The 27,883-nt window shown below is 46.5% G+C and overlaps 1 protein-coding gene across 1 annotated transcript in view; it reads right to left on the bottom strand.

The window, feature by feature from the left end:
- The window catches only part of EHMT1 (euchromatic histone lysine methyltransferase 1), a 107,693-nt gene that overhangs the window by 46,963 nt on the left and 32,847 nt on the right, over positions 1-27,883 (bottom strand). Inside the window, 5 exon segments of the mRNA XM_044439882.1 lie at positions 1,423-1,611; positions 4,589-4,725; positions 8,223-8,382; positions 18,771-19,318; positions 26,943-27,030. Coding sequence (XP_044295817.1) covers positions 1,423-1,611; positions 4,589-4,725; positions 8,223-8,382; positions 18,771-19,318; positions 26,943-27,030 — 1,122 coding nt within the window.

Here is a 27,883-nt window from a genome sequence, read left to right as displayed (position 1 = left end):
TTCCATCCACCTCTTGACAGAATGGACATGGTGGCTGGGCATGTTCCTGGAGAAGCCCCTGGAGCCGGGTCCAGCCGAGGACAAGCACGTGCGGCTATGCTGTCTATGGTGAGCCCTCTCTCAGGGACCTTCCTCTGTAGAAGCATTTGGCAAGGATGGTGTCTCTGCCGGCGTAGCTTTCCCGGCTCCTGGCGGATGTGACCCAAAGGCCTGCAGGACTCCACATCTCCTACGGTGACCCCTTGAAGGCAATCCTGCCACCTCCAGGACTCGGTGCATGGACTTCTAAGCCCCCATTGGATTGGAGGGGCCAGAAAAGAACGAAGAAGACTGCCTATTCGGGCTGCATTAGCGGGCAAAGACATGGGGCATTCCATCCCCTTGGGTTCCCCTCCTGGAGCTGGGAGATCAGGATGGTGAAGCCCCACTGCTGGGAATCTTCTCTGCAGGTGATCTTGGCCCCACCAGGCTACCTCCCTGGACCCCAAGTTCGCCAGCTGGGGGAAGGCAGGGCTTTCTCACCCGATTCAGTGCCTTTCCCAGGAGTAAAGCCATACCATTCCCCAAAGGGTTGGCACTGCCAGCTGCTGCCTTGTGACGGGTCCCCCAACCGGTACCAGGTGGAGGGAAGATGAGGAAGGCCACCGTCGCCTGGTGGCCAGAGCCTCCTCAACGGCACTGCCCCTCGGTGGGGGTGTCTCCTCGAGCTTCCCAGCGTGCCTGTGCAGGCCATGAAGCGAGCACGCAGGCAGCCTGGCTTCCTCAGCATCCGAGTGCCTGCTGTTGGCAACCCTTGGGATTACGCTCCACAGCCGGCTGCCAGAACACTGGGAGGAAACCGGCCGCCTTCTCTCCTATCTTTGCTCTCTCACACACACGTTCTCTCTCTCTCTTGTTGTTACTCTCCCTCCGCACCAGTTTGGAGAATCTGCCTCCCACCACAAAGCAGCAAGTGAACCCTTGGATCTCGGGAGAGGCCCCACCTCCTCCAGGACAGTCAAACTGGACTCCCTACCCAGCCCAGAGAGAGGATCCTCCCCAAGTCTGCTGGCCTCGTCAGCTTGAGGGGAGCAGCACTGCAAGAACAGCTTAACAAAATGTTAATGAAAAAATGGCAGTACCTAGAAAAACTTTTTTGTCAATGAAAAAAAGAAATGCCGCTAAGTTGATGCCACTTAAAAGCAATCCAAATACTTTGCATTGACCAAATTAGTTAGCTGGTTAAATGTGGCAGGATTTGTTACTTGTTTTGTTTTGCTTTGTTTTGTTTGGGGTGGGGGCCCTTTTCTCCCTTGTAGCACCTGGATTTGACTGTCACTAGAGACCACCCAGCTCACTGAGCCCTGGGAGTGGGGGGAAAACCACCTTTGCCCTGCTTCCCAAAACCCAAAACCATCCACAGTGCCGCAGGGTTCAAGTCACCTTTCGGACATTGTCGGCTTCCGCGTTCTCCTCCTTAGCAATTCTGTTGTCCTCTGTGGGAAAGGCGGGGGGCTGCTCGGTCCCACGCTCGTCCTCTTCCAGTTCGTCAGAGTCTTCCTCTTCGGAATCCATTTCTAATCTTTCCCCGTTCACGTGAGGACTGGCATCTCCCTTTTCGTCCTGAATACACTGATGCAGACAAAGCAAAGTCAACATCGGCAGCAAACACGCACATCCCACCCTGGGCAGTCCATGGGAAGCTGCTATCGGCCCAGTCAAAGCCCAGAATTCACACTGACGGACTTTTCAACCCGGCCTGGAAATAAGATGGATTGAATCTGGTAGTTTATACCCTGACTTTATTTCCATACTGCCCATTTCCTGAGGTTCTCTCTGGGTGTTTCACAAAACCATAAAATGAGAGACAGAGGGCATATACTTAAAACCCATGTAAGAACCCAGACCAAAGCAATGACACAGTATGGAGATCGCCAAATGCGCGAATGCAATTTAGTGCAGTGGTGAAGAGCGCTACCTCCGACGATCCGGGTTCCAGTCCCCGCTCAGCCATACAGGCAACTGGGAGGCTTTGGGCCAGCCCCAGACTCTTGGCTCAACCTACCCCACAGGGTTGGTGTTGTGACAACAGTGAGAGGAGGAGGAAGATGGATGCAAGCCACTTTGAATTCGTAAGGGGAAAAGCAAGATATAAATCTAATAAATAAATAACCTGGAGAGATACAAAGGCCACATCATAAGAACGAGAAGCCTTACCTTCTGTATGCAAGGCACACGTTCTACTAAAATGAAAATTAGGAGGCGGAAGAGAGACAGCTCTTCGCGGAGGCATGCTTGCAGCGAAGCAGTGTCTTAAGGAGAGCCCTTCCCCAGCGACACTGCCCATGAACGTCTCTTCTCTCCAGAGAAAACATGCCCCTCCATGCCTCCTTCCCACAGCTGGGTTGCTGTGTTGTGTGAACACAGCCTGACTGGCCCAGGATGGGCTTTTCCCCAAACAACCCAGGCTGAAAGCAGACGGGCTATCCTAATGTTGCTGTTCCCCGCCCCGCCCCCCCCAACGGGTTTGTGTGCCCCCTGAAGACTTTTTCTGTCTTCTTTCTCGCCATGCAACTCCCCACAAGCTGCCCTGACCAGGACGAGGCGCTGACCCTGTTTGCACAATGTGGATTTCCTGACAGCTGTGGCGAACGGAGGTCACCTCACGGTTGTGGATGATGGGGAAAGAGAATGGCTCCTCCTTGCAAGATCTCCTGAAGGCAAAATGGGAGGTGAAGCCCCAACCTTCCTGCCCCTAGAGAGGGAAATCTCTCTAGCACTTCCTTGCTACAAAGCAGTGGCACTGGTGATATTTTTTTGGGGGGGGGGCGCTAGAGATATTTGCAGTTTTTCCACTTTCACGGGGGCCCTGCACTGCTAACCCCCACAAACATGGAGGGCCAACTATACATGATCTGACTTACACACAAATTCAACTCCCGGATGAATGTCCATTTTCTCAGGAACGGAAGTCCTTCATAACCCAGGGACCGCCTGCATATCTATTCAATTTACCAATTAAAGAAGAACACAATTCTCCAGTCTGATGTACAGGAGAATTCTGGAAACAGGTGTATGGGGCTCTATTTGAATTAATATTCTGATTAACCATTAGGGCAAGGAGAAAGACCTAGGGGTGGAATGCTGCATATGGAGTCTACTTTGTGGATCTCCTGGCACTAGGCAAAGATCATTTTGATTTCCCCAAGTTTGGCGGGATGGATCCTGAACAAGCATTTCTTATCAGGGGACCGCTTCATGCTTTATGCCCGGCTGCCCAAACCTGGTGCTCCCCAGATGTTTGGGGCATCAGCCCCTGAAGAATCCTGACCAGAATGACCAACAGACGAGGACAGTGGGCGGCAACTAAAGCCCAAAACATCTGGAAGGCACCACGTTGGGAAATGCTGCTTTACATCTCAGTGGTTGGCTTCCACCGCACACACACAACGGTGTGATTGACCACCCGTCACACATTTGCTCCTCCTGGAGATCCTTTTAAATCAAGATCACAAGGGTTGGACACAGGATCTTCTCTGCCTACCAATCATGGTGCTTCCCCAGCCTTCTGAGATATGACCTCCAGATCCACCCACCGTTGAAAGAGAAGCAGGTAGCAGCTACAGGAGGAGTGGGGAGTCCCTGACTCTCCAGATGTGACTGGACTCAGAACCGCCATCATTCCTGACCTTGTCGCGATGGAATCGAAACAACAACCGTAGGGTTAACAGCCTCCCCGTCCCTGGACTACTGGAAGAGCTTTTGGATGTTGGTGCGCCATTCTGTACAACTATCTCCCACAAAAGAATCCAGCCTTGTGTGAATCTGCCATATTTCCCCCCATCAACGGGAAGCATCATTAAAAACAAAACAAAAAACCCAGATATTTCATGTTGTTTTTAGTTTCCTGAACAGATACAGTCTGTGCTGCCTCAGTTTTTGCTCATTTGGGATTGTCTTTTTGGAAATGCAGGCTTGTTTTTAATCTATGATTCTGAAGCCATCCTGGCAGTTTTCTCATGAAACAAAATGTAGGCTATCCAACAGCTCCAATAAAATAATACTAATGGCGGGTGCCAGCTGTCATACTTTGCATGGTCTTTGCAATTCAGCAACATCAGCGGCCGCAGGATGTTCCTCCTACCAACTGCACACGAGTTCCTCAATTCCCTGCACCTTCTTTTCTATTCCCCAGATAATCCAGGTAACTTGGATGGCATGGAGCCAGCTGGCCACATGGGAGGGGCCTTCCTGGCCTCACCTTCAGAGGGAGCAAGGGACGTGCTCAGGACTATCACCCAAATCAATGACTATGAAGAGCAAAGAGGCTTCCAAAGGGATGCGCTCTGCCATTTTAGTGGTGATTTAGGAGTGCCCTGGCTTCCCAGAGGCATCCAGTCGGCCACCGTGTGGGGAAAAGGAAGCTGGGCTAGATAGTCCTGGGTGTGAGGCAGGAGGGTCTCTCCTCTTGTGCCAAAGGCCTGATTCGTCACACAGCACGGAGTTACATCTTCAGCCCTATCTTGGGGGCTTCTGCCCAGCAGGTGGCTACTTGCGGCCACCTTCCACCTAGCCCATCACATCCTCAAGGCGTCACCAAGGCCCTCACCTTGCCACCTGAAGAGGAATGAGTGATGCTTTTGAACATCTCAATCATAGTCCTCTGCTTTAAAACTTTGGTCTTTTTCTTAGGAACCAGGCTGTACGTTCCCATTCTTCGTTTTTTCTTCCGAGATACCGAAGCAGCTGGATGGCAGAACAAAGAGAAGACAGTCCGGATCAGAGAGAAGGTGCACAATGCAGGGAACAAGCAGACGGTGGACGGGGAACACGGCTTAGCTGCAGCACGGACTGAGTTAACAACAAAGAAACACCTCCCAACACTGGAAGTCGGACTTCACTTGTTATACCCTAGTGAGTTGGAAAGGAAACAGGTGCACCCTGGAAACAGGTGCTGGGATTCTGGGTGCTGGGAACACAAGAAGTTTCCTCTGCTTCCACCTAGCCAGGCAGGCCTTGGGGCCCACAGCTCATACATGCCATGATCACCGAATTGACTCCTTTGTTCATTCTGGTCTGGTATTCCAAGCAGTATCAAGTGGCTGGTTCTAGGCACATGTTTTGCTCTGTGAATCCTGCTGGGGACGGAAGCAGGGAGTCACCGAGCAGTAATGGTCTCAGCCCCTCTTTCCCCAGACTCTTCCAATGAAGGCAGCAGTGACTGCCACAGGCCAGCGGGTTGTAAAAGATGAGGTCGTTTCCGTTTCGTGCAGTGCCAAGGTTCAAAACTATGTTCTGAATGGCAATGCGTGTGTCTCCCCACACCTTTAAGCTTGCCAGTGGCACCTGCTGCTTGGAATACTTTCACTCAGAGAACTATTTAATTGGAGAACTATTTCAGGACAACTATGGGAAGACAGCAGCTACACACACTCAGGTTCCAAGACAAGTGTTGCCATTGGCGGCTCGTATTTTCAGAAATGTGATGCTCCTTTCTTGCTTCTCAAAGACACCCGCTCCCCAAGCAATGAGCTCTGCCATGCGGCATATGAATGAGGCTTTCTGGTGGAGGACCTCAAACTTCCCATCCCAATGAAAATCCTAAGTATCCAACCCTATGCACATTTACTGGGAAGTAAATCCCACCGAGTCCATTGGGGCCTGCTCCAACGGAGGGCACAGTCAGATAGGAAAGGAGACATCTCCAGCAAAAAACATGCCTTAACCTCCCAGATTTGCTAAGCCCCTTCTCCCACAACTGGAAGCTCACGGGGGCCACTGAACTGGGGAAACATCAGGCAAGCCCCTCATGGCTCAAGTCCACAGGGCCTGAAGGGGCCTCCTGGTTCTGCCAGTGCCTTGAAATCATCTAAGGCCATGTTGTGAGGGTCCTCACACAGGTTCAAGTGGGCGGCCAGTTAAGAACGGGCCTTTTTGGTCAAGGCCCCAGGCTGTGGAATGTCCCTTCTAGTCTGCCACATCTGCTGAGTGCCAGTCAAAGCATGTTCTTATTTCCCCAGGCTTTTAAGAACAACAGCTGCTGCTCAGTTTGCTTGATAATTACAACTGTGTCACACCGAGAGCTGCCGCTCATGACGAAATAAAGATGGCTAGCTCCTGGACTGAGAGGGGGAGTGGGAACAAATGCTTCCCAGTGCATCCTAAGCCCTGTTGGTGGACCTTCATTCCTGTCCACAGTGGCTGAAGACCACCATTTAAAGTTCCCATAAAGTCCTGAGGAACACATCAGGGGCATTCTGGGAAATTTAAATGGCACTCAGATCCTTGGGGCTATTCAGAGGGGAGAAAATAAAGGAAAAGGCACCGGCTCCAATGTGCTGTTGTGCCAGACTACACAACGCTGGGAGATGCATGAAGACAATGCAACCATGTATCCTGTGTAACTCTTCAGGTTGAACTAGACGTGGGACAGGCAACTTGGCAGCCATAGCTGCTAATGCGCCATGTCTCTCTCACATTTTTCAAGTTAGCCAAGTTTTCTGACTGGCGAGGGATAGGTTTTTGATGGTGCGGCAAACTGGTTTCAATGGAGTTGCACAGCGTGGGGTTCAGACTCCACTTCTCCATTCTATTCAGTCTCTGGGGCAGGTCAGTTGGCCTTTGCCATGCCACCCATGGCCACCATTTTGTGATGGTGCCCAGGATAACTGACTGAATTGACAAACATGTCCATGGCCTGAATAGGTTGCCCAGCTCTGAACAAGGCACATCTTCAGACTTCAGTTCCACGCTTTCATGAATCAAGGGATTTTCTTCGGGATCACAACCCTCACTGGGACCAACCATAGCACCGATGACTGCGCCCCTTCCCTTCCCCTCATGCTGCCACTGTATTAAGCCCAGGGTTGGGGAAGATATGTCTGGTAGAACCACTGGGAGTTGTTTTCCCTAAGACTAACAGAAACGCTTGATTTTCATCAAGACAGTTGGAGACCATGGCTGAAACTCCTCCCTGAATGCCACGTTCCTTCTTCCCCTGAATGCCTGCTCTTGATTTTTTAAAACCTAGCATGCTATTTGCCTTATGGTGTTTTCTTATTTCTGCGAGCAGAGAAAGACAAAATAAACTTTAGTTGCACAACAAAACACACTACCACAGAAAAACAGTGGGTGTCTTTTGGAATCAAAGCCAAATGTCGGGGACCGATTCACGTGCCACCACGACTCAGGGTTTCAAACACTGTGGGTTGTTGCGAACAAGCCAGTAAGCTATGCCCATGCGGCTCACCCGTTCCCACAAGCCAGAGTGGTTGAACAGCCCAGACACACCGCTGTCCCCAGGTTGTTTAGCCTGACATGCAAACCTAGAATTCTGCTTTGTCCCTCCCTGGGTAAGTTCCAGCTCTGGCATGTTGGGAGAAGAAGCAAAGGGAAAACAATTGCACCACGATGACTAGCATGCAGGCCCATTTACAGCCGCTCGGAATTAAAAAAATAATAAATCTGGATAGCCCCTGCGTGTGAACTGACGTGTACAGAGTGAATTTCGTACGGTCAGCTCTATCACACCTATTCCAAAAATAAGAAGCAATACTTCAGGAAAGGGAGAACATATCAGTATCCAAGCATATTTATATCTTATTTAAAATTTTTAACTTACTTATTTTATATACCACTTATCATATTTCAACTCTACAGATATATATATATATGTATCATATATAAATACATATTCGTACAGTTTGAATCACTGAGTTGTGCTGCACTAGATCTGGGTGATGCGCTTTCCAATCACGCATCGTCATCTACTTTTGCCTATGAGGAGGCAGGCTGGGTACCTTCCAGAGTCTCAGAACCTCAGCTCCTAGAATTCCTGACCACAGGCCAGGATGCTGACAATTATGGGAGCTGCGGTCCAAAGCATCAGGCACGGGGGTGCTCCTTTCCAGGGCCCAAAAGCAATGTGCTCTATTCCTTACATTGCTCACTTTGACGGTCTAAAACCAGCTTCCTGAGATTTGTTGCCCTTCAAATGTTTCGGACCTCAGCTTCCAACAGCCCTGGCCAACACGGACATCGCGCAGTCAAGAATTCTGGAAGGTGCAGCCAAAACATCTGGAGAGCACCTGCTTGGGGGAGGAGAGGCTGCTCTAAACAAAGGGACAGTGAGGTGGCATCAGAAGAGGAAATGGCCACAGGGGAACCCGGAAGATCCCAACCCGACATTCTGCCTCCCCCTAAACCCATCAAGGGAGGCGTATACCCCCTAAAAGGGGTTTTACCTGTCTGTGATTTTGAGGCGGCCACATAGCTCTGGTTCTGAGGTAGAGATGAATGAAGGCCAGGGACAGGGGGCAAGGACAGGGGCTTCCCAAACTCCAGAACATTTTTGCTGCCATCTTCCTTAGGTGCTTTTGCTTCTTTGGGGTCTTTAGTTGTATGCTGGGAAACAGAAATCAAAAGGACCCTTTATGATTTTTGGTCAAGAAAACAGCTGCTGGCGGGAGTGGGGGAAATACTTTTTGAAAGAAAAAAGAAGCTATAATAAAATAATGCAAGCAAACCAAGACATTGAATCATTTGTCAAGAAGCACACCGACTCCTGCGGCACCCCCCCGCCCCAATCTCTCTCTCCACGTTACTCACACAAATGGAGACAGAAGCTAACATTCAAAGCAAAGCATTCAGCCTCAAGCAATGAACCAGAGAGCGGCCCGACTTCACAACTTCTCTTTCAGCCACAGAGCAGCTCCTCCCATTAGACAGTTCTGCATGGGCCACTTCCTGCCTCTCTTTCCCTTTTAATCTGCAAAGGTTCAGCTTGAAAGAACGGAAGAATACGGCAGAGATGAGGTACAGGAAATAGTGCCAAAGAAATCCGTGTATCTACTCCAAGGAAACCCAACGTTGGCGACTCCGGCTGTGTTTCCACACTGGTCCAACAAGCAGGACATGAGCCCAACAGCAACCTCCTCCCATGTTCCCCAGCAGCCAGCACTGCCAACTACCATGCCTATGATGCGGGAAGTAACACAGAGCCATCAGAAGTAGTAGTCCTTGACAGTCTTAACTTCCGTGTCTTCTAAATATTCCTTTTAATACTAATCCAAGTTGGTGGCCATCTCAAAGTTGGGACTGCCAGTACCATCACATGACCAGTTTCCCAGGCAAAGGCGGATGCAACCAGTTTGATCTGATGTTGGCTTTTTCCAGACCATCCCCAGCCCCAAAGTCCACCAACCAGGGCCAGGTGCGTAATTGGGAGGGAAGGGGGCAAGAGATCGAGAAAGATCTCAAGTGCTGGCAAGGCCTCCTTAACTTCAAGTAGCTATTTGCTGAGATAATTTGTATATTCAACTACAAATCCCCATTTGTATGTCTACCAGTGAGATCTGTTTTCTGGGGGAAAAAATGAATCCTCAAGTTTAGCCTTCGAAACAGCCCTTATCTGATGGCAGATTTATCACCGCAGAGCAAATGAGTTTAAAGATCATCCTCATTCTTTAACTGTTCCTGGACACAGGATACTAAAGAGAAATATCTTGCTGGTCTGCTAAAAATTGGAACAAACTAGGCAGCTCGTCAGAAAAACATACAGATTTTGGAAACAGTTCCTACTTTTCTAAGCAAATTAACCAGAGTCCACACTTTGGTAAGTGGTCTTCTTCAAACCCCAGAGCAATGAGATCATTCAAGGATACAATCCTATTCCTGTTTTAGAGAGAAAAACTCCTATAATGCACACTATTCCCAAAGCAGCTCGACTGCCTGGGAATGCCAAGACTGCATGACTTCTTCCCACCTAAACATCTATAGGACCACACCTTTAATATTCCTAACTTCCGCCCTGTATATTTTATGTCCGATTAACTTACACTTTGTATCACAAACTGGAATACACACTGGAAACTGCCATGACATTTTATTAAAATCATTATTTTTGGATTGTTAACCATTTCTCTGATCCATGCTTCATTTATCTTTCCTAAAAGAGGACATTCTCTCTTAAATTGCGATGACCTAGAATTATCAACAACAGCATCGCGGAGATGAGTTTTGTTTACGGAAGCCACATTCCAGAGCTAGCTTTCCTCCAAAGGGAACCAAACAAAGAGTCTGAATTGGGGCACATCCATTTATTTATTTTTATTTATTTGGAATTTCTGTATGCGTACATCCACACCAGTTTGAAGGCAGCGAAGGAAAAGGACGATAGCTGGATTGCAGGGATGAGATTCAGGGAGCTGGGTCTTTGGAGCCTAAAGAAGGCAAGACACAGAGGGGTTCTTATATGGACATATAGGTATGTGAAGAGGTGTCACAAGGTGGAGGAAAGGACGGGGCAAAGCTCAGGGAACCAGGCTTCAGGTTGGGTGTCAGGAAGTACTTCCTGATGGTTAGGACCCCGGGGGTCCTCAAACTTTTTGAATAGAGGGCAGTTGAAAGGCTGCAGTGACTGTAGCAGGCCAGTGAGGTGCTGTCGGGCTCGTGCAGCGGTGGCTCACTCACTCGGAGATCTCCGAGCGAGCGAGCGACCACCTCCCCACCCGCACTTCGAGGCATCGGCGAGCATGCGTGTACAGGAGGCAGGCAGTGGCTTGCTCGCTTGAAGACCATCTCCAAGCAAGCGAGCGAGCCGCCACCTCCCCACACATGTGCAGGCGGTGAACAGTGGCGCAGGCCAGATGGATGGCCATGGCGGGCCGGATCTGTCCCACGGGCCGTAGTTTGTGGACCCATGCCCTAGGATATCGAATGTGCTTTCTCAGGAGGTGGTGGAGGCCCCATCAGGAAGGGTGTTCAAGGAACGACTGGAAAACCACATGTTGAGTATTACATAAGTGGAGCCGGCTGGAGCCAGGGCTCAGACTAGATGGCCTGGGAGGCCCCTTCTGACTCACTATGTTTATAAAGCTCATGCCCAGTATAACAACAAAAAGGAAATGTTTTCAAGCTTTTCACTCGGGATAGGGTGAGGGGAAGAATTAGTAGGATATGGACAAGGCGGCCTATGACTGTCCATTCTATAAACCCACCCTCTTGGGTGAACAAGGCATTTCTGAAACTACCACACTTCCTACAGAAAAATATGTTGTTGTTGTTAGTGGCGAAGTCATGTCCGACCCATCGCGACCCCATGGACAACACACAGAAAATACAGCAGCTGGAAATGTTCTGCCATGTACCACTGATCACTGCAGAAAAACCTTAACACGGGTTTCCTAATTCAAGCACACAGAGCTGGAAAGAAACGTGGCTAAAGGCAGCTGATTGATACCCATATTTTAAAGGCAAATAGCAAGGTGGGGAAAGAGAATTAAACTAGTGGGAAAATGTAGAGACACAAATACCCTCTATAACCCCAGTTAATTGCTCCCAGATAACTGTTAACTGGTGATGGTTCAGATGCAAGCTATTATTCGTTTATTTTCTTATTAAATTTATATCCCGCCTTTCTGCTAAAAACTGTGCTCTAGGACACTAATGATAATCAGACATGAATTTAAAGCATGATAAAAAAAAACAAATCAGGGAAAAAAAGCAACAATGAAATGACATGAGCAGCGGTCCATCTGGTCTGCCCAACATGTGAGCACCACCCACCCCGATCTCTGCAGGAATGAGGCCATAGCTGAAAATATAAAGCTGGTACTTGCCAGCCCAAATGCTAAACCTGAATGAATTGCAGAACATCTTCAGCAATAAGTACATCCCCTTTCCTTTCCAGATGTGGAAAAATAACAGAATTCCCATCAGCGTCAGCTCCCCCTAAAAGCTTTCTGCCAAGCTTAATAGTTAGACCTGGATGTTTTCATCTTTCACCTGTTCCTTTCCAGTTAAAGGCAAATGAAAAGGAGAAGCAGAATGGCCTTGCAAGATCACACCAAAGAGTCACCAATCCCAGAAACCAACAAGCACAAAGAGAATTAGCACATGCGTTATTAGTGGCCAGCGATCTGGTAGCCAAACTTTCAGTGCCTCTGGCAAGGACTGTCCATTTCCGAGACTGTCGGTTAATAACATCTTCTACATAAATGTATTGATTCTAGCCCTTCTTAAAGTTATTGGAACCAGAAGCCACAGTGGAACTGTTGCAGCAGTAAATTCTATAACAGAAGCGTGTTTGGAAATGTTCTTTTGGAAGAAGCATAATCTTTTGCTTTCCCAATCAGCTTCATTGAGCCAGAGTTCTATGATTTTCCTATCGTTCACATTTTATATGCCTCTAGTGTATCCGTAGTTGAATCCTTTTAAAAAAAGCCAGGAAAGCCAAAAACAATTTTATCCTTTCTTGTTAGGTACTTCAACCCCTCAAATAAATTCTAATTATCCCTTTTTATTCAACTTTTCTAGCTTTTGCTTTGTTTCCCTGTCAACCATGATTTATTTATTTTAAATGTTTGCTTTTCAGCCATGACTCAAAAGGAGACACACGCAGAAACACAACAAAAAGAAACTAAGTTTGTCTAGCCAAAACAAACAAACATGACACAAAACGGAGTTCCGCTGAAGTTTCTGTGTGATATAAAACTCCAGGCTTGAAACATGCCAGGGGAAATTAAAACAAATGTTTCAGATTGTGCCAACCAATGAGAGGGATGATGCCACAAAAGCCTCCATGAGGAGGAATTCCAAAACTGAGGTGCCATGACCAAAAAGGCCTTGCTTCCAGTCTCAATTTGGCTTACTTTCAGATGACAGTGGCAGATGAGGAACTCAGGACAAGGTCCCAGAGGCCATTAAATATCTGAGCAAGTTCACGTGGAAGAAGAGGAATCCTTTAGGAACCATGGTCCCAAGCTGCTTAGATCCTTATAGGATAAAAGAGTGGTCCAGCTCACACAACCCTAGACTAAACAAAACATTGCTATCCATGGTTACCCAACAGAAAGCTAGCATGCTGCTTTCAATGTGCCATCCCAGAAAGCTATTTATGGACTGTTGTACAGGAAACAATCCAGAGTTTAACCTAGGAACAAGCCGTGGCTTAAAACTCTGGGTTGCTTAAGACCACAGCTCGCCCTTCTGTGTGAACCAAAGAGATGCAGTGAGGAAGCAAGAATAATCCAGAAGGTGGAGACTCCATCCTGTATGACCAGCAACTTTCGGTGAACTTTGGATGAATAATCAACTGTTGGCCAGTCTTGGGACAATAAGCAGCACGTTCTTGCCAGGGGTTTCATGATTCCCTTTTCTTCCTCATCTCTTTCTTCTTTCATGGCACATATTTTTAGAATGTAAGAGTAGGAGAAGGAACTGTTTTGTCTCTGCTTATTTTTAAGCTACTTCTGGGAAGCTTTCCAGCTGAAGAGTGGGTCATAGGTAAATACTTTAATTTATTAAATAAAATCAGAATTTTGAACCGTGCTCAAAAATGAAAGCACTCAGATGCTTCTCAATCCCACACCAGCCTTCTAGGTCTCTCTCCACCACATAGGGTTCCAGTGGTAGCTACGTGTCATAAGCCAGACCACTCTTCCAATCAGTAGCTGGGAACCAGGGTGGAATCCTTCTGTGCAATTTCTCTTTCTCTAGCCACAGGGATTCCATCTTAAAAAGGAAAATTCCCAAGCAGGCCTGGGGACCAACCACAATTTTTGCATGCTAGAAGAGAGCAACAGGGCAACAGGTGTACTTGGCTCACTGCATGTCTGATTTCATGCTATTTATTGCAGTTCCTGCTATTCTGAATTAAGGAATACCATACCCTAGAAAACCATTATGGACCTGAAAGTGAGGAGGGGCCATGTGGCCAAGTTTCTCCCCCCACCCTTCACCTCCCCATGTGAATGGAGACATTCTGAATGGAAGGACGATAATCATATTCGGCTGAATGTGTTTGCAGCCCTCCAGATGACCGGGAGGCCTGCGTAGTCCAGAAAGATGGAGTATGTCCCAATGCAACGCTTTATTGATATTTTAGGAGAGAGGTTAAACACACATTTTGCAGAGAGGAAAAAAATGTAACATGTAGTTTGGCCATAAGGAATGCTGCCTATTCTCTCTCTCTCGCTCTGTGTCTGTCTGTCTGTCTGTCTGTCTCTTTTTGGCCAGAAACTGAGAACTCAGAGGACACAGTAATAGAAAATGAACGAAACCATGGCCCTTGGATTGTACTACAGAGGAATCTTGTTCTCCTTGATCGGGGGAGGACAGTCAGTGCTCTCCTAACCACAGGACTTCACCTGGCCGCCATTCTCTGCCTCAGTCAATTATGCCCTAAGAGAATCTCCAGCGCCTCAGTGTCACTGAAGATCACCGTATCGGGTGGGAACCCTTTCACAGCCCCATCAGCCCCCTCAGGGTGGAGGAAGGAGGGCACTACATGCTCTATCAAAGGCCCTAAAGGCTTCAGCTGGCTTTAGTTCCTTACTGAGACAACACCCTCCTATACCAGAAGAGTCAACCAGGAAGACTCCAGTGGAGCTGTCCAAGGTCCTGTTCTCACCTGTCCTCTCCATAAATATAATTCTGCCCTGACTCTGCTTTCCATGTTTTGGTTAACCTACCTTGACCTGGCTTTGTCTACCTTGACCTGGCTTCATCAGGCCTGTATGAGACTCAAGAACCCATACATTTGGACAGCATTTTCCCCTCCTCCAGAAAAGGGGCAGCACTCAAGTTTCCTCATCAGAACCTTCTAAATCTTCTCAGGGATCCAGAAAATGTCTACAAATACATCAACTGTTAAACCAGAAAGCTTCAGGATGCTGGCTTATAGTTCAGGAGCAAATGTTACCCTTTGTTCTGCTTTCATCACAGCAAGAGCTTTGCATGTTTGGACAACAGTGAGGCATATGTTATAGAACATCCGGCCAGTAAATCAAGGTAGAAAATATTCCGGCACAGCGTTCTTCAATGCAAATTTCTCTATTTCATCATTTCATTAGTAACAAAGAAGACAATGCCAATTGCAAACACAGGATTAGGCAAGTTTGGCCATTTCAAAGTTGTAATTAATGTTTTCCACATGGTTATGGCTAGCATGTATGTGTGAAAATAGCATATCTCCAAAATACAGATGACTCCCTGTGAAATGGAATTTGTCAGTGGTGACACTGAAACTGATGGTGCCCCCCCAAGACCTTCACTGGGACAAAGCAGGGCTTTAAGAAATATGAGTTGGAAAAAGATACACAGTTCTTAAGGTTGCAAAATTAATTGGTCCATCAACAGTTTTCACAACATTTTCTTCTCAAGATTAAGCCCTATAAATGGCTCGGGGCCAGAGAATTTCAAGGAGAGCCTTACTCAAAAGAACCCGCCCATCCCCTGAGATCACCAACTGGAGCCCTTCTGAGGATGGCTAGAAGAAGAGGCCCCTTTTTGGGAGTCGCACCCTGACTTTCCCCAAAGAAGTTCACCTGGTCCCCTCTTTTATAGTCTTTCCAGTGCCAGGCAAAAACCCTTTTTATTTTCCCTGTTTTAACTGTTCGATTGATTTTAATGGTTTTAAAAATTTACATCTTATTATAAAGTGTGGTTTTGCCTTTTATATAATAATGGTTCCTCTTAAGGGTGATATTCCTGGGTTTTAATCATCTTATGATTAGATTTTAATATTGTGATCTCAGTGTTTCATTGTATGATTTATTATATGGTTATATTAATTGTATACTTTTATCTGTAACCAGCCCAGGGAGACTTACAGCTAATGGGGAGGGCTAAAATAATTTAATAAATAAATAGAAAAATTATTGATTTGTACATGCATTCCAATAGACATTTCTATGTAATAGAGCAATTAAATCACATTAAATGTGCTTTATTTTTTCCCCTCAAATTTCCAAGTCAAATATTTGGGGAGTATCAGGGCAAAAATTAACACAGGGCAGTTTGAAGAGTTTTTTTAGCTTTGCTGTTTACCAAATGAAAATAAAACAAGCATACCAAATGAGATAACTATCTTCTTGCATCGGAAAATTCTCTCATGCAGACCGACTGTTCTTCGGTGCAAGTTATTTCAGTTTTCACAAAAACTTTCTCCAGAAATGCCACATCACTTATGGATCAGGTTTCGGCTGAGGCTTTAAGCAAGCCAAGTTTGCCCGAGGGCCAAGAACAGAAGCAAGCCAGCACCATGGAGAGCTCCACATGATGCTGGTGCTCATGGCCAGAACAGCCCATCCGTGTGTCGTTCCAACAAGCAGCAAACCGTGATGGAGCCTTAAGTAAGGCTTTTGATCCACATGAGCTGGTTAATTGCACATCCTATGAAGATCCTTTCCTGTACAATCAGGGGACTGCTCTGCTCTCCCAGCCCCAGGCTGTGGCGAGGTAGCGGTGCCTGAAAGCGCTTGCTAGTCTCATGGGTGGATTTCTCTGAGTCTGAAAGTCTGGACACAGCAGCCTCCTTCAGACACAGGGAAGCCAGATCCTGGGGTCTTTTTTGGGAAACTGAACCCGGAGGAGCTGGAGAGCTCATGATGTCCTTCTAGATCTGCATCCGTGCAAAACAGGGACCTGTTTTTTGAGGATGAGCGTACTAGAGCAGGACATTCAGGCATGCCAATCCAGTTACGCTTAAGCACTGCTCATCCTGCAAGTGAGAGTGGCGAAGCTAGCCAAGAACTCAGCAGGGCAGAAACCATGGCTTGCTGTCGCTCTATTTAATTTACAGAATGATTTCAAACTCCAGGTTGTTAGAAGGGTGACAAACAGGGCACAAATGCACAAATCTTGCTTTGTGTGTGTGACACTGACCCCTTTAGCTGTTAAAGAAATGTATTTCTCATAATTCCCCAGGAACTGCAATGCTAAAGACACCTTGCCACAAATACCTTAATGCTCACAGCCTGCTAAACTTTCAAATGACATGTATCTCTCACCTTGAATTTAAATCAGGGCCCGTTTGCACCACACTTGAAAGTTCTTTACAGCCCTTATTCTGAAGAGGAAATTCCTCCTCTTTCCATCTCAGCCTCAGGGTTACTTCTGTATGTAGGCATTCCTGTGTTATTGTGGCCATATTCACCGAAGCTGAACTAAGCGAACTGAAGGGCTATCAATCTATGGTAAGACGCAGAGCTAGAGAAGGATTTTTGCTAACTGGGGTTTTACCAGACTGCACACACAAACAATCCAAATACTACATCAAGAAAACCTGAATTTCTGCTACTGTTTTGAAATTGTGCTAATTCAATGGACTTGCACAATTCATCTGGCATGCACAACTCATTCTGCAAAGTACATATTTCTGCATATTTTTTCCAGAGGTTGCCACAGGCAGTTCTCAAGCCTGCCGTACACAACGGACAACTTTTCCAGCCACTCCTCTGGCTTTTGAACTTTTAACAGACTTAATTTTGTAGCCACGAATACAGGAACCCTTTATCTTTCACTGTAGGTAGCCCTGCTGCCAGAAACTAATTGAGAAAGAACGGTATCTCACTGTACACTTCCACACATTTCACCAGCGGCCTGCAATAGAAACTTGGAAAAAGCCACGCTAGATCCAACCGAAGGCCTGTCTAGTCTAACATTCTGTTCCAGAGTGGCCAAACTGACACCCCAGTATTAAGTCCACAAACAGGACACATTTCTGCTCCACATAACTGATGTTTAGATGCGCAAGAGACTGTATGGAAACACACTCTATTCTCCTACACCATCCAGGAGGTCAAATGCTGCAGGCTTGAGTTAAAAAAACTGTTATGAACTTCCACAGCCTTTCCCAACCTAGTACCACCAAGACATCTGGGTGACAGCTCCCAAGATTCCTAACCGTTGGCCATGCTGGCTGGAGTCAACGGGAACTGAGATGCAAAGCAACCGTAGAAGGCCAGATGGGAAAAGGCTGGTCTACTGAACGCTGCCCTGAAGATCATCTGGTTGAAAGGCAGGGCAGGAACCTTGCAAGTAAACAATCAACGGAAAAATGCTCTGGCCAGAAGCAGCATGAAGCCTTTCACTTGCGTGTAAGAAATTTATATTAGAGGGGGCTATCAGAACAGCCGGGGGGACCCCGTTTCCAAACACTGAGCTTCGAAGTCATGGATCCCTATTAATGTGCCAATTCAAGCCACAGAGATTTAAAAGTACACCTAGGTAGCCAGGAGAATTCCAAATCTGCTTTAGTGAACAGGACACTGGATTCCCAGCAGATGCTGCCCCTATTCCAGCACCCCCTGGGGGGCCTGCTCTGGAAAACTGAGTGGCTGCTGATCAATGATTGAACATCAAGATAATCAAACACTGTTTTGATTATCGTGAACCCCTCTGTGGCTTTGGGGGCTTGGCTCAGGAGAGCCGGCCCACCAGATGCTCTGGAGATATTTGCATGTGGCAATGATATAAAACTGCCCTAGGACTTCTAGGAAGACATGCGTGATGGAGAGCACTCTAGCCTGGGGGCGGGGGGTGGGAATCCCACCTCCATCAGATGGAGAGAACCCAAGGGACAGATTTAAGGATACGAAGCCAAGTCGCAAAGACTGTTCCTTTCAGGATTAGGAGGAGAGGAGCGAAATCAATCTCTCTTACTAAGCAGGGACCGTGCCACAACTGCTTATGAGCAAGAGACGGGACACGCATCAGTCACGATGCTCCCGCAAGAAGGTGCACGAAATCTTTCCCGACTCAGGTGCAGGTCGGCTTACTTCAACCAGGTGGGTTTCAGAGGGAGCCCTTATTCAGAGGATACGCCAGACTGAATCCAGCTGCTGAAATATTACCTGCCTCTGGCAGACGTCTGGGGAGGGGGAGAAGCGACTGGGAACTGCACGGGACAATCTCAGCTGGCCCTTAGCCCCACACGCTCCAGCGCACACACGCCAGCACGCACGCACACCGAAGCAAAGCCACCGGCAGCCACTTCCGGGATACTTTACCATGCTGGAAGCAGACTTGGGCATCGTCTTCCGAGCCCTGTGGACCTTGATGCTGGCATTTGCTGCAGCGGATTTCTTAACCTCACCGTCCTTCGCGGCCTCCCCGGGTTTAGCTGGCGCCTGGGGGAAGGTGCTCAGCGCGCGCCCTTTGCTTCCCGTGGAGGGGAGGGTTTTTGCGGCGTGGCCAGTGAGGGAAGCAAAAGCACCGCTGGTAGTCCTTATGGGTAGCTCCTGAGCCACGTGCTTGGGTAAAACGTATCCATTGCTCCCCGTGACCGCAGTCTGTGTGAAATCGTTTGCTTTTATGTGGTTTTGCTTTACAGTGTCATTGTCTCTCTCAGAAATGCCGTTCTCGGTGATTCTATTTATCTTGGCCGTGGCATCCCCTGGGCTCAGTTTTGCATTGTCCTTAGGGTTCTTCGCTGCACCGGAGGGGCTCTTGGTCTCACTGCACTCACAGGAGCCGTTGGTTTCGCCATCGGGGGCCATCTTGGGTTCCCCAACTTGCTTCTCTATGGCACTTTCATCAGCTGCCATAGCATTAAATCCTGGAGAAAGAGAAAGAGAGAGAGAGAGAGCGTGTGTGTGTGTGTGTGTGTGTGTGAACACACAACAGCGGAAGGAAAGGCTTTATACTCAACATATCCATACCCCGAAAGAAGAAATATTTTAACAGACTCCAGATTTCACTGGCAGGCATAGGACTCTGCTCCCATCCCAATGTAATTCTTGATCTGAGTCATACAACTAACAAACTGATAGGACTTGCATTCAAGAACTACTTTCCACCGGTATTCAATAGTTATTCTCCCAACATTCCATCGAGTTCAGCTTTCCCCAACAACATCCACCAAATGTGTTAGATCACAACTCCCATCATGGGCAGCAAGCATGTCCACAGGCTATACCAACATATCTGTAAGGCAGCACCAGAAGAACCTTAAACAAAAGAAAGGCACCAAAGTTTGTTTGTAATATAAGTCAGATAAAGGATTTAAGCAAAACCGAAGTAACTTTCAGAACCAAAGCAAAACAATCTACTATGTAACTTTCAGAACCAAAACATTCTGCATTCAATGACAGAAATAGGACCAGAATTCTGAATGCAACTTTTCAGTTACTATCACATAGATACTTGGAGAAATAGAATGGTTTCTTATAGGCAAAGGCGTCAAACAAAGCTGTATTTTATCTCCCAATCTGTTCAATGTGTACACAGCATATATCATATGGAAAACTGGATTAGGATCAAAGGAGGAAGAGCTGAAAACAGGCGTACAGACATCAATGACTGAAGCGATGCCGATGATTCCGTATTACTGGCAGAAAGCAACAAAGAACTTCAAGGGCACCTAATGAAAGTCAAAGAAGAAAATGCAAAGCAGGAGTGGAGGCGAATATTAAGAAAACAAAAATGATCACCAGGGAAGAATTACAGAACTTTAAGGTCAACAATGAAGAAACTGAAATTGTGAGTGGTTTTCCATACCTTGGCTCAGTCATCTATTCAAAGGGAGGCAGCAGCCAAGAAATTAGAAGAAGAATGAACCTTGGAAGGACAGCAATGGACTGGAAAAGGGTTGATGAAAAATGTGAGGGTGTTTAACTGGAGACAAGGCCATCTGTAGTGTTGTATTCCTGACACTACGGAGGGGTCTGAAACCTGGAAAGTAAAGCAAGCTGAGAAGAAAATAAATATCGTGCCAGAGGAGAACTTTGTAAATATCCTGGACCAAGAGAAAGACAAACAAGGGTGTCCTGGATCAAATAAAGCTAGAAATTTCCTTGGAAGCAAAAATGAAAAATCTGAAGTTGTAATTCGGAAAGGAAAGATTCAGCAGGGAAGACAAGCGTGCTAGGGAAAGCAGAAGACCAAATATTATAGGGATTGATTCCATCAAGGAAACCTGAGCTAACAAGAGCCGAGTGGGGCTGTCAAAGATAGGACTTTCTGGAGGCAACTTGATAGCCAAAATTCTTGGGGTGGTTCATGACAAAAAATGGATCAGTTAACAAATTAATTTGGTTTGAATCTGACCAAATATTTGCCTTTATAAATTAAAAAAACATGGCTTTAAAAAAAAACTGATGAGAAAAAGAGGAAGAATATTGTCTTTCTTATACCATCTCCAATGTTCTGATGCCCAGGGAAAAATATTTTCCTACTTAATTTACAGTGTGGTAGCTTGTAGATACATAGATTTATAATGGCTAACATCTATCACTTTTCTAATATTAGATTGATAAATGAGAAAATTTGACTAAATCCCCAGTGATAAAAATAAAACTCAATTTAGGGAATCTATTTTGAGTTAAAAATTATACAACTTGCAAAAACTGTAAATATTCTCATGATGGACTTTCTTTCAAAAATACCTGAAAGTAATATTTTCACCATGGGAGTTCATGAGAAAAGGAACATTCTTCAGGTTGCGTTTCAAAGTTACTTCAAGGCAAATCTATCCTCCCTCACCAGAGTTATGAGGATACAATGAGTCAACTCCATGCTTTTTGTCTTGATTTAAGATGGATGCATTTCGCAATTAAGCAGGTAGAGATGACAGGACAATAACACTGTGGTAGTTTTGTGCAATTCCTATTTTGCTTGACGAGCCCTAAAAGATCACTGTGCCAGCAGACTGGGCAAGCATCACAAATAAAAATATTTAAAGTTGTACACGCACCAGGATCACTGTATTCTCCCTGGACAAAGGCATTAGAATTAGAATTATTAGAATTAGAATTACCCATTGTGTTTTTCAGTCCCATCATTCCTTGGGACTACCATTTCTAATTCGGCGTTGGCCACCGAACTGTGGGTTCACAGGCAGCCTAAATTCCAGCAGAGCTGCCCAAATATGAATACAATTACCAAATGTCTTTGGGAGAGCTTGTTTCTTAGTTCCAACACAGTTGCTCTCCGAGCAATTTAAGCGAGTATTGAAAGGTCAGGTGGCAATCCGCCCCAGGACAGAGTGCGTACATAAGCGCTAGCCTAGGGAAAGGAAATGTACCAACCTCTAGGAATTCCAGAGTGGCATTCTCTGAGAGATCATTGGTCTGAGACCTTTTTCAAAGGCAGTCAGACCTCATCGAAGATGGTCAAATCTGCCTTCATGAATGTAAGTTTGTTTGTTTGTTTAAAATATTTATATGCTGTCCTGTTCGCAAAAAAGCCTCAGGACGGCTTACAATGTAAAATATAACATAAATAGCATAAATAAAATTCCCAACCCACACTGACTGCAATTAAAAACATAGAAAAGACAATATTAAAACTTATTAAAATACCGCTGGAATAAAAATGTCTTAGCCTGGTGCCGAAAAGCAAATAACAACAAGTGCCAGGCGGACCTCTCTGGGGAGTGCATTCCATGGGTTGGGCGCCACTGCAGAGAAAACCCTCCTCCGGATACTCACCCTCCTAATGTCCTTCACGGAGGGCTCCCGGAGGAGGGCCTCTGCCGCCGATCTCAAGGGGCGGGAGGGCACATATGGACATAAGCGCTCCTTTATGTAACCAGGACCCAAGCTGTTGAGGGCTTTATAGGTGATAACCAACACCTTGAATTGGGCCCAGACTTCAATGGGGAGCCAGTGAAGCTGGTAGAGGACTGGGGTTATGTGAGAATAATGCTCTGTTTTGCACCATCTGAAGTATCTAGACTGTCTTCAGGGGCAGCCCCATGTAGAGCGCGTTACAGAAATCCAACCGGGAAGTAACCAATGCATGTGTCACTGTCGTTAGGCAGTCGTCCTCTAGGTAGGGGCGCAGCTGATAGATTAGCCGAAGCTGAAGGAAAGCGCTCCTCACCACCGCCGTCACCTGGGCTTCCAAGGACAGCTCCAGGTCGAGCAGCACTCCCAAACTGCAGCTAGCATTTTCATGCTCACCACATTGGCCTTCTGATGAGCCAAACAACCTCTCCTTCAAAGAAATAAACGGTATCCATTTGCTCGGACACCATGCTCGCCCTGTCAGATTCTTTCGCCGTGAATGATCACTGGAAGCCTGTACAATAGGTCCAAGCCTTTTTGAGGTGCTATTAACTGGTCCTACCAAAACAGGGAATTATCAAATGTATCTGCCCAGCTCCAATGATTAGGAAAACAGGAGAATAGGTGCCCTGCTTGGAGGTGAGTTTACAGGTTGGTATGCACCATTTGATTTTCTCTGCAACACGAAATGTGTCCCAATGGGAGTGCTGAAGACAAAACAAATCCAGAATCAGGCAATCTTTAAGGCTTGACAAGTGGAGCTTAGCTACCCCAAATGAATCGACTCCGGCCAGAGAAAACACACCCTGGTCCAAAATGACTGACTGCAGAACATTTTGGAAGCCAGTGTGGTTAAAAGTGTGGGACTGGGCCTCAGGCAAGCTGGGTTCTTGTCCTCACTCAGCCACGAAGCCCACTGGTGAATCTGGGCCAGTCACAGGCTCTCAGCCCGACCTACCTCACAGGGTTGTTGTTGTATTGGATTTAAGAGGGAGAGGAGAAGGAGAATGATGTACGGTGCTTTGAGTTCATTGTCAGAAAAAAGGTGGGATATAAATCTAATTAATACATAAATGACATTCCTCCCTTAAGAACCAGAGATATAGGGCAAAAAGTTCCCCAAAACAAAACAGAACAAAAAAATCCAATGATTTTTGTTTTTCCATGGAAAGCTTTCCATTTTGTAAGTTCATCAGCAAAAATGGGAAGATCCGAACTGCACATATAATGTCAGACGGGCCAGAATGTTTCAGAGTTGCACTTCACGTTCTGCAGATGATTATTCCATAACAAGTGTGTGGGAGAATATATTATGCCCCAGGAATGCATATATGTCTCCGGATGAAATGCAACTAATAAATGGCGACAAGGAATACAAGAGGCTCACTGCCTCTGCTACGGAAAGACGAGTGTCTGTCAAAGTATCATATACATTTCCTTGCTAGCTTAATACTGGAGTGTCAGCACTTGGGGGGGGGGGGGGGTTGGGGGCCGGTTTGTTTCCTTTTTTTGTTTTTCTTTAATTTTAAGCAATGCAAGGGAAGTACAAGATGACATTGTCTTGATTCACACACAGAACTAAATCATTACCAAGTGAGGAGGGCGAGAAGGAGTGGAAGGGTCCATCGCTTCCCCATGCCGTTGGAATCGAAGATCGCCCCATTTGTGGATGGTTCGGCATTCAAACTTGGGCACCCTCGGTCGCTTGGCAATAAAACGACAGGGTGTTATCCGACAATTTGCTGTCGGGTTGTTAAACACTCTGGACAACGCAGATTGTCTGGGTTCAGACAACTTTTTGGCAACCTATGAACAAGGCAATTCTGCTCTGAAAGCAGAATTGAAGAATGGGCCAGAAGTTTGTGTCCAACAACGTGCTGCTTAAACAACCCATAAGTTCTTGTGTTGTGCAAACAAGATCATTCTCTTAAAGGGTTCACAAGTTTTCCAATACACGTTTCTAATTAACATAACACTGCGATCATGTTGGCCTCTGATGCATCCAATGCAAGGCAGAAGGAATGCCAAGGGGAAGGTTGCCTTCCTCGTCTCTACACAAGGCTTGGGACAGCGGATATGGGCCACCGAGGTGTCTTCCCCTTGTACATGAGGAGAGGCCAAGAGGCTGCCAAGTGGCGGAGCCCTCCCTGGCCTGCTTGCGGGAGCACCCACAAACCTCCATCACCAAGGTCAGTCTTCCAACGCTGACATGGTCGGGCCGTGCTGGCTGCCAAGGAGAAAGAAGGGCCTCCAAGGTCCAAGTCCCAGGGTCCAAGTCCCAGCTGCAACCTCCAAGTTTACATCCAAGGTTGGAGCTGGGAGCCTGACTTCTCCATGGGCAGCTAAGCTCCGTCTAGGATTGTTCCCTAAATATACTTCATTGTTTCTCAATTATTTCAAGTCAAATGCTTGTCCATGGGATCAAAACGTGAACAAACGGGGCTTTTCGTTCAGCCTTTTTCCTAATGCAAGTCATTCAGATTGCTAGATCAGATCGCTCTAGGCCAAAGATGGGCAACTGGTAGCCTTCCTGATGGTTCTGCCTACGGCTTTCCTCTGCTTTAGCCAGCATAGCCAATGGTGAGGGACTGGAGTGAACTGCAGGACAAAATATCTAGAGGGCTCTGGGACAATGGAACATTACCCCTACGCAAATTAATTTGCAATTTTTCCCTATGCAAATTAATCTCATGTGCACTGGAAATGTTTCAGATACAAACTGAGCATTTTCTTACGCAAGTTAGCCTGGCTTGGAATTCCACATTTTCTGAAAATCCCACATCAGTGCTAGGAACATAGAGTCCGGTTGCCACTCCTTTTAGGCCAATTTCTCTCCGGGAGGGATTTCTCACTTAAGATCCATTTACAAATGAAAGAGCACTGTTCCAAAGAGGTTACATCTTAAGCCCTGCATTTTCAGATCTTGGTAAAGAGAAGGTTCCTTTGATGCACTAGCTTTGGCATGGCAACTGCATTTTACACTTGCGTAGACCTAAGACATCTCTCCCACTAATGAGACCTACAGAATAAACAAACGTATTTTAAAGACATTCCAAAGCTGTGAGACTTAGGGGGCAGCTGTGTTCCTACTTGAACACACAAAGTTCCGCACAAAGTCATGTATAGGTCTCCAGTGTTAACTAAATTTTTGCTGAATATTCTCTGCAAACCACCTGAAGAGGCATTAGAATGCATTATTTAATTTTATCTCTCCATTCTTAAGATTTAAAAGAGAGAGAGCGTTTAAGAGAACGCTTTCCAAAGCATTGTAGGAAAAAGTCTCTTCCAATGCAGCATAGAACAAATCCATATAACAATACTAAAAGCGAATCAATAATTAGCAGTTAAAACCAAATAACATATACATAATGGCCTCAGTAGAGTCCTAACTCAATTACAGGTCAAGGTAAATTAAGCCTTCAGAAGATATTACCCAAGTGTTTGAAGATATTATCAAGCCAGAGCTATGGTTCTTCGATTGTATTCCTGCTTTAATTCAAGCGAGATCTGAAAAAACTTTCCATGCCTGTTCAACACAAATACCATTTTAGGAGGGTCTTTAAGGGCAAGTGTCCTGGGTCATAATGGACACCTGAAACTATGAGCTGGTACAGGACTTCCAAGACAGACCATACACGCACATGAGAAGTTTCAGAGGAGGGCAACAGAGGTGAACAGGGGACCGGAAACAAGGCCTACCAGTAGAGACGGAAACAATTAGACATGTTTAGCTTTAAGAAGAGATGGAGGTTCATTTGCTTCAGGTATCTGAAAGGTTGGCACAGAGAAGATAGCCAGGATCTCTTCTCGATCCTCCCAGAGTAGAAGACATGAAAGTCACAAGTTACAAGCAGCCAGATTTCCCCTGTGCTTCTAGAAAAACCTCTTGAATGTTCGAACAGTAAGACAATGGAACTATCTCCCCAGCAGGGGCATCCACAATAAAGGTGGGCTGCCATCTGTTGGGGGAAGCTTGAAACTGGACCCAATGACCATATTGGTCATTTCCAACAGTAATCTTCTGTTTCTATACGCACATATTAATCCTGTTCAGAAGACACACGTTACTATTCTATGGCAGAGGCAAAGCCAGGCATTGCTGGGGTGGGAAGCCACCTAGCAGCAACTCATAAGCCAGTCGAAGCACGTTGGAGGACACGCCAGATACAAACCCAATACATGTTTCATTCGGCATTCTATGCATTATTGGAATTCCAGAAGAGGGGCGCTAGAAAACGCCAAAGCAAACAGTGAGTGCACATACATCTAATTTTTATCAAGGTTCCACACTGCCACAAGAACAGAAATTTGAAACAGTGGTCAAAGGACCCAGGTTTATACTCAAAACTTGAATGTGCAAAAGGGACATTATGAAGGTACAGCTTTTATAGCAAGCGTGGGCAGCCTGGTGCATGCCTTATGCTGTTGGACTCCAACTCCTATCAGCCCCAGCCAGTGTGGCCCATAGGCAGAGGTGATGGGAGCTACAGAGCAACAAAAATGGAGGGTGCTCAGTGTAATTGCCTTGCCGAGCTGCTCCTCGTTACGCTGAGCTGGCTGGGAGGGCGCCGCCACGGCTCGCAAGTTTGTTTATTTATTTATTTATTTATTAAAACATTTTTATGCCGCCCCATTCGCCGAAGCCTCGGGGCGGCTTACAAAGTTCACACTCACCTTCCTCTTTGTTGTTGGTGATATCTTTCAACAGTTCAGTCTTCATGCAGATCTCTCTTCTGGCATCCCCTTTACTCATCAAAGGTCGCTAAACAGGACAGAAAAAAGGTATTTTGATATGTGCATGAATTCGCAGGAGTAGGATCTGCTTTAGTCCCCAAAGCAAAGAAGAAATTCGTAGGCAAAGAACTAATTCCGACAGGCAACTATTGAAACTTTGCAGGCACTGCAGTGGCCGGATAGTCGCGCTTGGGGCGCAGAAGCAGGGCTTCGGCACTCCCTTGAGGTTCAAGAGGGGGCCTTGATCAAAGCCATTTCCCAGCCTACCGCAGAGGACCATGGCTGCCCTCGCAGCTCCCCAACCGGTGCCCTCCAGGTTTCGGACTTGAACTTTCACCAGCCCCAGTAGAAAACTCCGAAGGGCTCCAAGTGGGGAAAGGCCAGGCTGAATCAGCAGCGACTCAACCCATAAGCACAGAACCACCTGTGAATATGCGTCAACATAATAATACTCAGCATCTTAGTGGTACCACTGGAATCTAATAGTTCTGACCTAATATTTATTCTCTCATTTAGGAAACAGAATGTATGCCCAGCCCACCGCCCGAAGAGAAGAGAAGAGATCAAAACAGTTTGACAAGCACAGGAACAATATTTATGGCAAGCCACAAGCAGCAACCAAGACAAAACCAAATGCAGAATGAGCAACCACACAATAAAATTCTACACTACCAGAATCAAAGACTTGTGTGCAAAGCCTTTACTTGCCGGCAGAGCAAAGAGAGATGCAAAATGGCTTAACTTCACTTTGGGCAGCCTGAGGCCCTCCAAAATTGCTGGACTCCAATTTCCAGCACTCCAGCCAGCATGGCTGATGGTCAGGGATGCTGGCACATGTCCTGTAGAAACCTCTACGTTGATTCCACATCTCTGGTTTAACA

Source organism: Varanus komodoensis, unplaced genomic scaffold (assembly GCF_004798865.1).
Source record: "Varanus komodoensis strain SLA01 unplaced genomic scaffold, ASM479886v1 scaffold36, whole genome shotgun sequence".
Taxonomy (NCBI): Eukaryota; Metazoa; Chordata; class Lepidosauria; order Squamata; family Varanidae; genus Varanus; species Varanus komodoensis.
This window is presented reverse-complemented; position numbering and strand designations above follow the sequence as displayed.